This window comes from Pelodiscus sinensis, chromosome 18 (assembly GCF_052426305.1).
Source record: "Pelodiscus sinensis isolate ZL-2025 chromosome 18, ASM5242630v1, whole genome shotgun sequence".
In the NCBI taxonomy this organism is placed as follows: Eukaryota; Metazoa; Chordata; order Testudines; family Trionychidae; genus Pelodiscus; species Pelodiscus sinensis.
In genome coordinates this window covers 33,570,212-33,579,540 of record NC_143069.1, presented here as the reverse complement: position 1 = coordinate 33,579,540, position 9,329 = coordinate 33,570,212, and the positions used below count along the sequence as shown (strand labels likewise).

The 9,329-nt window shown below is 60.3% G+C and overlaps 1 protein-coding gene across 3 annotated transcripts; it reads left to right on the top strand.

The window, feature by feature from the left end:
* The first annotated feature begins 409 nt into the window (after window positions 1–409).
* On the top strand, window positions 410–8,831 carry LOC102450412 (vacuolar fusion protein MON1 homolog B-like). Of its 3 annotated transcripts, none has more exons than XM_075914883.2 (6): window positions 410–559; window positions 1,459–1,563; window positions 1,975–2,397; window positions 3,228–4,026; window positions 5,736–5,883; window positions 7,225–8,831. In XM_075914883.2, exons 2-6 carry the CDS (start codon window positions 1,479–1,481, stop codon window positions 7,441–7,443), a joined length of 1,674 nt encoding a protein of 557 aa, XP_075770998.2. In that variant the 5' UTR covers window positions 410–559; window positions 1,459–1,478; the 3' UTR covers window positions 7,444–8,831. The 3 variants fall into 3 exon arrangements, with proteins under 3 accessions (XP_075770998.2, XP_075770999.2, XP_075771000.2); XM_075914884.2 differs by having other exon boundaries at window positions 430–559; window positions 1,441–1,563; XM_075914885.2 differs by lacking the exon at window positions 410–559 and adding an exon at window positions 1,067–1,255.
* The last annotated feature ends 498 nt before the right edge of the window (window positions 8,832–9,329 follow it).

Sequence of the window (9,329 nt, the reverse complement as noted above, 5' to 3'; positions counted from 1 at the left end):
GGGTGATGTCATAGGACGTCATGCCACGGCAGGTCCCAGGGTGGCGTGGCACAATGTGACGTCATAGCACAATGCAGTCAGAGAGGTGACATCACAAATCATAGCGCTGGATGGCGTCGCAAGACAATGGAGAGCGATGACGTCATAGTGCACCCATTATGTAGCATATTATGACGTCACAGCCCAGACACCGGCTGTCACCTCGAATCCCCGCCCCGCCGGCCAGCGACACACTCCCCATTCGCTGATTGGTGGGAATCTGGCGATGGCATTTCGGGATTGGCAGGGTGAGTCTCTAGTCCCGCCCCCCCTCCGCTAGCTGCGCGCTCCCTGATTGGCTGCGGCTTGTGACCGTCTGGCCCCTTCCATTTGCGAGCCCTCGGATTGGCCGCTCCCTGGCCCATCGGGACACGCCCACCAGCTCCGCGCCCTGTGATTGGCGGGAGGCGTCGCACGCCCCGCCCCTTTCCTCGCGTTCGGTTCCGTGCTGCGCGGGGCCCGGACCGAGGTGGCCGGAGGAGCGCAGGGGAGACCTCCCCCCTCCCCCGGCGCGCGCATGGTGAGGGGGAGGGGTCCGAGGTCACGTGGGGGAGGAGGGGAGACCCCCGTGGGGGAGGGGGGAGGCTCTGAAGAATATGTAGGGGAGATCCCCCCTCCCCCCGGGGACCCCCAGTGGAGGGGGAGGGGAGACCCCCATGGGGGAGGGGGGAGGCTCTGAAGAGGAGGCTGGGGGAGGGGGGAGGCTCTGAAGGGGAGGAAAGGGAGACCCCCCCTTCCCGTGGGCTGAGCGGTGCATCCCCCTGCAGTGTTCTATGTTGCTGTTACTCAGCTGCCCTGCCCCAGAGGGGATGCATCTCAGCCTGCCTCTGAGCGTGGCCTGCGTTAGGTGTGTAAGCACCCCAGGATCTGCCCCGGGGGGGTGACTGTCCCGGTGCTGAGATGCAGCCACCTCTGGGGCCGGGCAGCTGGGGGGCACGCCGGGATGTTGGAGGGGGAGGGGGGCTGGGCTCTGCCCCTGGGGGAGGGGATGCTGGTGCTGTGCAAAGCGTGGAGCCCTTAAGCTCCCCGTGGGATGTGATTAGTGAACGGGGCCATTTCCTGCCGTCTCCTGCCTGGCATCGCTGCTGGGGCATGTGACCGCGATTAGCGCCGGGCAGGCAGGCTGGTCTGACCGGCTCAGCCCTGCCCTGCTGGCTGCCGGGAGCCGCCCAGGCTGTTCCTGGCTCCGGGCCTGTGAATCCACGGAGCTCTGCAGGTAGCAGTAGTGACTTGGCCCCTTTGCTGCTCTCATCGCCATGGGGTGGCGGAGTGAGGCCTGGGGGGCTAAGGCGGGAGGAGTGGCGGGGTGGGGTGCTGGGAGCCAGGACTCCTGTTTTCTCCCCGGCTCTGGGAGGGGAGTGATGTCTAGTGGTTGGAGCCAGGGTTGTGTCTCTACTTCAGGTGCCTTTGCTGCTGCAGGTGCTGCCTGGGATGCAGAGATGGCCACGGGCGAGCCCGGCTCACCGACGTGGGAAGGGATGGCGCTGCCCCAAGAGCAGGCTGAGCCGTGCCCCACAGACACAGGTGAGTCTCCGCCCGGGGGCAGGAGGGTGTGGGGTTGCCCCCCATCCTGTGGCCAGGAGCCTGGCACAGAGAGTACCTCAAATGAGAGACACAGGGGGCAAGGACTCCTGGGTTCTCTCCCCAGCTCAGGGTGGGGAGTGGGGTCTGGGAGCCAGGACTCCTAAGCTGTCTCCCCACTTCCAGGAGGAGTGTGGGAGCCTAGTGGTTAGAGCAGAGGGGGCTGGGAGCCAGGATGCTTGGCTTCTCTCTCCAGATCCAGGAGGACCATGGGAGCCTAGTGGTTAGAGCAGGGGGGGACTGGGAGCTAGGATGCCGGGGTACCCTCCCCAGATCCAAGAGGAGAGCAGGGTCTGGGGCCCCCAGGATGTCTGGCTTCTCTGCTGTCGTGGCAGCTTTCTTCTTTGCCCCCAGGTGGGGAGGAGCCCGGTGCCGGCCGGGAGGAGCAGGAGGGGCTGCCTGCCCCACAGAGCAATGGGCCCCTGAGAGCGGCTGATGCCCAGGGGGACGTCCAGGAGGAGCCGAGTGACAAGGAGCTGTCCGACTCGGCCTCCACCGACAACGCCTTGGAGGACTCAAGCGAGTTTGGACGCCCCTTGGGGGTGGGGCCCTGTGAGCCGGGGGCCGCCCCTGCCCCGCCAGCGCACCGCGACGAGGACGTGACGGCCGCCAGCTGGCGGGCCCGCCGGAAGCACGTCTTCGTGCTGAGCGAGGCCGGCAAGCCCATCTACTCCCGCTATGGCAACGAGGAGGCCTTGTCCTCCACCATGGGCGTCATGATGGCCCTGGTGTCCTTCATCCAGAGCGGTGACAACGCCATCCGCTCCATCTACTCGGGTAGGCCAGGGCTGGGCTGTGGGGAGCGGGCGGGCAGGGGGCCCTCTCCCTGGCAGCCAGGGCCAGGCGCTGGGGGGCGCCGTGTGGAGAGTGGGGCGGAGGTGGGGGGGCGCCCCCTTGGCATTCGCAGCTGATCCATACAGATCACGGCGTTCCCGAGACGTCCCCTAACACTTGCCCTTCCCGAATGAAGGTGAGAGCCCCTGGCTGTCGGAGCCCGGGGGGTTTCTGCTTCCCCCCCAGCGCAGGCCCAGGTGGGGTGCTGTGGGGTGCGAGGCCGTATGCTTCCCTAGGGGTGGATAAAGTGGGGAGGAGGCTGGGACGCTGGCAGGGTTCTCTCACCAGATCCAGGAGAGTGGGGTCTAGTGGTTAGAGCAGGGCGGGGAGCCGGGACGCCTGGCTTCTCTCCTGTCGTGGCGGCTCTCTTCTTTGCCCCCAGGTGGGGAGGAGCCTGGTGCTGGCCGGGAGGAGCAGGAGGGGCTGCCTGCCCCACAGAGCAATGGGCCCCTGGGAGCGGCTTGTGCCCCATACCTAGCACTCTCCGGGGAAACCTGACGCGGGGGCGGGGAACCTTTTTTGGGTCGGGGGGCCGCTCGCCCACAGAAGAATCACTTTGGTGGGGGCTGGGGGGCGGAGCCTTGAGCCCTAGGGGCCGGATCCAGGCAAGCTGGGACCGCATGGGCCTTCAGTTCCCCGCCCCTGCCCTACCGCGATTGGCAGGGGCGTGCGGAGTGTGGTGTGACAGATGGACGGTGCCCCTCCCGGGGGCGCTGGCTCCGCTCTGGGGCTGGCTCCGGGGGCCGCTCACCGCCTCTGCCCCTTCACCCTAGATGACCGGAAGCTGGTGTTCGTGCAGCAGGGGCCCCTGGTGCTGGTGTCGGTGTCGCGGACGCTACAGTCGGAGCAGCAGCTGCGCCAGGAGCTGCTCTACGTTTACTACCAGATCCTCAGCATGCTGACCCAGGTGAGCATCACCCGCATCTTCGAGCGCAAGAAGAACTACGACCTGCGGCGCCTGCTGGCCGGCTCCGAGAAGATCCTGGACCGTCTGCTCAACCTGGTGGAGTCGGACCCCGGCTTCCTGCTGGGGGCGGTGCGCTGCCTCCCCCTGCCTGCCTCCCAGCGGGACGCCCTGGGCGCCCTGCTGCAAAAGGCCATCACCCCCAACCTGGTCTTCTCCATCCTGGTGGCCCAGAGCCAGCTGGTCACGGCTGTGCAGGAGCGGGCGGTGATCGAGGAGTGCCGGCTGGAGCCCACAGACCTGCACCTGCTGCTCAACCTGATCGGGGCCAGCTCGGCCTTCCAGGCGGGGGAGATCTGGACACCCATCTGCTTACCCCGCTTCAACCCCGACGGGTACTTCTACGCCTACATCTCCTACCTGGACGCCGAGTGCACGGTGTGCCTGGTGCTGCTCTCCACCGACAAGGAGTCCTTCTACGCCGTCTCGGACTGCAAGAAGCGGGTGGAGGAGGCCATGCGGACGCAGGGCTCGCTGCAGGCGCTTTCGGGTGGCCTGCAGAGCCCCTCCTACAGTGTGGGGCAAGTGGGGGTGCCCGACCTGCGGCACTTCCTCTACAAGCCGCTGGATATCCCGGAGAACTACCGCCAGCTGCCCCAGTTCACCAGGTACCGGGCTGCGGCGGATGCCCTCCTGGGGGACTGGCTTTGGCCAGCAGGGTTGGTGCGCGGGAGGCTGGGTCGTGTGGGTGGCCTTGAATTCTGTCGCTGAGCCGTGCTTTGGTGGGGGACTTCCCAGGTACTGGGGGAAGAAAGGGGGGATCAGCAGGGGGCGCTCTCCCCTGGCACTTGTGCTGCAGGTAGCAGGGTGTAGGGCAATGTTCCCTCTAATCTCCCCCCCCATGTGCAGAATACATTTTGTTCTGTGCACCAAAGCATGCACCAATGTGCACCACCAGGAGAAGCACAAAGCTAGCTGGGGGCACTCTGGTAATCAGCTGGGCGGCACTGGGATCTCGCCTGAGGGAACACTGGTGGAGGGTGTTTCTCCCTGGCCTGAGGCTGGAGGCTGTGGGGGGGCGTGGCAGGGGTGCCGTCTCCTGGCCGTCGTGCTGGGAGGATGTGCAGCGGGGCAGGTGTCAGCAGCGCTGTCTTCCGTTTGTGGGGAGTTGTTCTGCAGCTGCGTGCTCCACCCCAGAGGCAGCTGAGTTCCAGCCCCAGGTGGGCGCTCCCTGCACGAGCGGCTTGGAGAGCGTTTTGCGGCCACTGCAGCGGCGGGTGGCTGGGACGCACCGGGATCCTGAGCAGACAGCTTGTCCCCACCCCCCGCAGCTCCGGGACGAGTTAAGCCGGCCTTATTCAATCCTGGCTTTAAATAGGGCATATCATGTGCTTCCCAGCAGGAGGCGTGTGTGTGAGATGGACTTCTCGTGGTGATCATGGGGTGGAGATGGCCTGGGGCAGGCTGGGAAGTCAGGGGTCTCGGCAGTGCCATCACGTGGAGGGCTGGTGGGAGTGGCTGAGGGCTGGGGGAGGAGAGCCCTGACAGCATGAACCTCCCAGTGGCCCCGAAAGAGAGCGAAAAATGGGGAAACTGAGGCACAGTGTGTTCCTGTGTGGCGGCGAGCGAACCCACACAACAGTTTTCCTGCCTGCGGGGTTGGAGGCAGGGTCTCTTCGCGTCTTGTGCGCAGCCTGGAACGGAAGCGATTAGCTCACGATCGACCACAGCAGCTGGTCACATGGGCTTATCTGGCCCTGTGTTTCTTCCCCACGTTGGAATGGGAGGCCGTCTGTTTGGGGACCCCCTCCCCATCCTGGATGAGAACAACAGGCCTGTCTAGCCTGATTTGCAGGGCCTGGATAGCTGTGCTCCATGGACAGCACTGGGTTCTGGATCCCTCACCTCCGTGCCTTGCCGGGCCGGAAAAAAGGCCTGTTACTTGAACTGTGCAGTGAGCAAAGCCATATTCTGCAGGCGCCCCGTGTTAGCCGGTGGGACTCCCTGCCACAGGATAGTAGGGCCGACAGTCCTACACGCCCCAGGAGTCTCCGCAACTCTCCAAACAAAAGCAGGGTTCTGCGCCGGGGCACGTGCCCTACCCTGGAGAGAGCTGCATTTCAGCTGTGGCCAAGCACTCACCATTAGGGTCAGGGAAGCAGTTATTTCTGGGGTTCCTCTGTTAGCCAGGATGCCGCGCTAGAGAGGCTGGTTCTTCAGCTGTTCCTAGGCCTCTCTCTAGCTCCGCATTCTCCCTGCCGTCCTGGTTCTGTGGGGCCCAGGCTTAAGACACTGGTAGCAACCATGAGAGGGTGGGGGGAAGGTGCTTGGCCTCTGCATCTAATCCCCCCTTCCCTGGCGTGTCTCGGCCCCGCAGCCCAGAGCTGGAGGGGCCATATTGCAGCGAGGAGGAGCAACAACGGCTTTTTGACCTCTACCATTACCTGCACAGCCGCATCCACAGCACCTCTCGCCCCCTACGCCTCATCTACCACGTGGCGGAGAAGGAGACGCTACTGGCTTGGGTAAGGCACAGATCAAGGCGTCTGGTGGGGATGGGGAAGGCCTCTCTTCCTCCCCAAGAGAGTGAAGAGGACGCCCTAGTACTCTGCGCAATTGGCTCAGGCTTTCCGCAAACACAGGCAGGGTCACTCATGGGCAGGAGAGTTTCCCCAACTTGGAGCGACGGGCTTAGGCTCTCTGCAGATCCTGGCAGCGTTGCCGTGTTTGTGACACCGGGTTTATGCTCCCAAGGTTTTCTTCCCAACGAGGGAGGTGAGACGCTTGCTCTGTTTGTAACAGACAGCTGAGCTGCTGCTGGGATCATGTGACTCCAGCTGTTGCCCTTTGCCCTGAACCTAGATTGCCTGGATTTTCACGTGGCATGGGGCGGGGCTTGGAAAAGACGGTCTCCTTGGGAAAGACGGTCTCCTTTCTCAGTAATCTAGCATGAGGAGGGTGGGACTTCCTGTTCTAGCCTTTTGGACTTGTGGTGGACTCATTCCTGATCCCTCTAACAGATGCTTAGCATGGGAAATGATCATCAAGCTCTCAGCAGTCCTTCCTGGGTAGCTGGGGTGATGTTTCGGGCTGCTCGTTCCCAGAATTCCAGTGTCAAGGTCCCATGTGCTGTGGAATTTCCAGACTGCTGGAGCGGGTCTGGCATATGCACCTTTTGTGTGATGCGTCCACTTGCGATTGGCAGCGATGTGCTTGGGTTTTAATCAAAAAAGCAAACCGAATGCTAGGAATCATTAACAGAAGGATTGAGAGTAAGACAGAGAATATTTTATTGCCTCTGTATAAAACTGCAGTACGCCCACACCTTGAATGCTGCGTATAGATGTGATCGTCTCATCTCAAAAAAGACATATTGCCATTGGAAAAGATTCAGAAAAGGGCAACAAAAAGGATGAGGGGTGTGGAATGGGTCCCGTATGAAGAGAGATTAAAAAGACTGGGATTTTTCAGCTGAGAAAAGAGGAGACTAAGGGGAATATGCTAGAGCAGCGTTGTGCAACCCGTGGGTTGCGACCCCCAAGGGGGTTGCGGCTGTCTTCTGGGGGTTGCAGCGGACAGGATCAGGAGCTAGATGGACCTTTGGTCTGACCCAGTATAGCCGTTCTTATGTTCTTAATCGTCATTGGTAGGTTTCAGAGTCAACACATCCCATTGGAACAGATAGCTTGTGCCTCTCCTGGCTGTCCTACTTCAGATGGGTTTCAAGCTTGTGCTCCCTCCCTGAGGGCTAGTGATGAGAAGAAGCCAGGAGGAGAGGGTTAGAGGGGGAGCGCAAGAGATGAGATGGTGCTGGGTTTTGGGGAAAAGATTGCTTGACCTATTCTCTTCCACCTTCTCCTTCCCAGGTGACCAGTAAGTTTGAACTGTACACTTGCTTCAGCCCCCTGGTGACCAAAGCTGGTGCTATCAATGTTCTCACCAAGCTGTTGCGCTGGATCAAGAAGGAGGAGGACCGGCTTTTCATTCGCTACCCCCCCAAGTACTCCACCACACCCAACCCAGGGAAGGGCACCAAGGGCGGCCGGCCCGACGGCGCTGAGAATGGATTTTTTGCTGGCCTCTAAGCCTGGTTTTGCTTCACCCGGGCCCCTGTTTCACCGGTGACTGGATAACGTGGGGGGAAATCTATTCCTCCAGAGAAACTACTCTCTGTGATCTAGCTCAGGCGTGGCTGGTTCCTTCCAGGGCTCCTGCGATGTGTGGTTGCTTGTCTGTCTTATTTATTGGCCTACTTGTGTCTCCGAGCCTATGTTGAGGAGGCCTGGTTGGGGGAGGATGACGCCGGGCCTTGTTGCTTCACTTTTGAGCCTTGTGCGCTAGGCTGATGTGGGGCGCCGAGGGGCATGACAAGCTTACACTGGCTCCTGTGGCCTGTTACGGGAAGGGCCTGTGCTGAAGGACTCCACCCAAATGATGAAGCTGGGTTTGGGTATGGCATCTCCTCGACGGAAGTTTTTCTTCTAGTACTTGGCTCCTTTCCCCGGAGCCTCTGTTCTCTGCTTCCCAGTGTGGATCAGCTGCCGGTCCCTAAGCAATGGGTTGCAATTGTTTCTCCTTCCTTTGGAAGAATTGTGGCTAATTGCATCTCTTGGCATCAGAGCCCGACCTGCTTTGAACCCATTTTTCTAACACTCTCTGCTCTTTAAGTGTCCTAGCCTGGAATGAACTTAGATTTCTTGCAGGACCTGGAGGTCTGTGGCTCATGTTTGATAATAGATTTAGCTGGGTGCTGTGTCTGGAAACAGCGGCTCATGTTTGCCAACCGATTTAAACTGGGCGCTGTGTCTGGAAACAGGGCAATATGTGCGGTGGAAAGGAGATTACTCCTTCATCTCCTCCTCTCCGTCCCCCGCACATGCTGCTCTCGATGCTGTAAATCGGAAATGGGAGATGCCCCCCATGTTGTGTTCTCTCTCCATGGGCTGGTTGTGTTAGTTAATGTCTGCACCAATGCACTCTCCTCTGTATTAATGTCTGCACCAATGCAGGGGTCTGTATTAATTTAATGTTCCCTTTTGGAAAGGCAGATCCTTTCACAGGAAGATTCAAAATGCTTTTTGAAAGCAACAGACTGCCTCTCTCCTTTGCTGGTGACAGCTGCGCCCTGCCTTACGGTAAATGGGCTGCCCCTTGGCTCTTTTCAGTCTCGTTGTCCATCCGGGCTGCTAGAAGGGCTGTTTGGGGCCTCAGCCGTGGGCTCGAGCCAGAATCTGTGGGATCTGCTTCACCCAGGAAGATCACCCCATGTCTCCGGAGAGCGAGCCCTGCCTGCATCTCCTTTCACTTGCATCTAGCTGCTCCAAGGAGACCTGGCGGGGTTGGGGAAGTGGAAAGTGTTTTCACATGCATGAGGCGCTGTGCCTGGAACCGGCGTGGCTGGCTGTCAAATGAGGTCTCTTCCTGGCTGGCTTGTGGAACTGAGAATCAAAGTCTTATTAAAAAGTTGTTTTGATGAGGGTGTATCTGCCTTGCTTGCTAGCCAGCACGGAGGCTGTAGCCATGAGGAGGAGGAATTGGTGCTTTCTAAATACTAGCTGTGTTGGGATTTCTGCTATAGGGAGCTGTGGATGCACACCAGAGGTCTTGTGTCGATTTTAATACGCTCACCTGTGGATATATGTCGGCTCACAGATGGGCTTGCCCCAAACGTTGTCACACTAACCCTCTGCCTGAGGTTGGCGTTTTCCATCCCGTCAGCACCGTTCTTTTTGACAGGGGCGAGCAAGGCAAGATGTGATTCCAAATTCGCTGCACCCATTTTTCTCCTCCAGGAGCCTCTTTTCTTCTCGCTGTGTGTTCCACTTAGTTACAGGTGCAGAGGTGGTTATTCATATCTAAGTATTATACCTGCTGTGGGCTGTGTTCCTTCCGCACTGCTGGGCTCATTCAGAAGGGAGAGGTACACAAATTGGAGATGAATCGGGCACTAGTTCCAGCAGCGAACTGTGTC

What these genes read in the sequence shown, in the direction of transcription:
- LOC102450412 (XM_075914883.2), top strand. Translation starts at nt 1,479, where the DNA reads ATGGCCACGGGCGAGCCCGGCTCACCGACGTGGGAAGGGATGGCGCTG. An exon ending in GCCGTGCCCCACAGACACAG is followed by an intron (nt 1,564 to 1,974) that starts GTGAGTCTCCGC and finishes CTTTGCCCCCAG; the next exon opens with GTGGGGAGGAGCCCGGTGCC. An exon ending in AGGAGACGCTACTGGCTTGG is followed by an intron (nt 5,884 to 7,224) that starts GTAAGGCACAGA and finishes TCTCCTTCCCAG; the next exon opens with GTGACCAGTAAGTTTGAACT.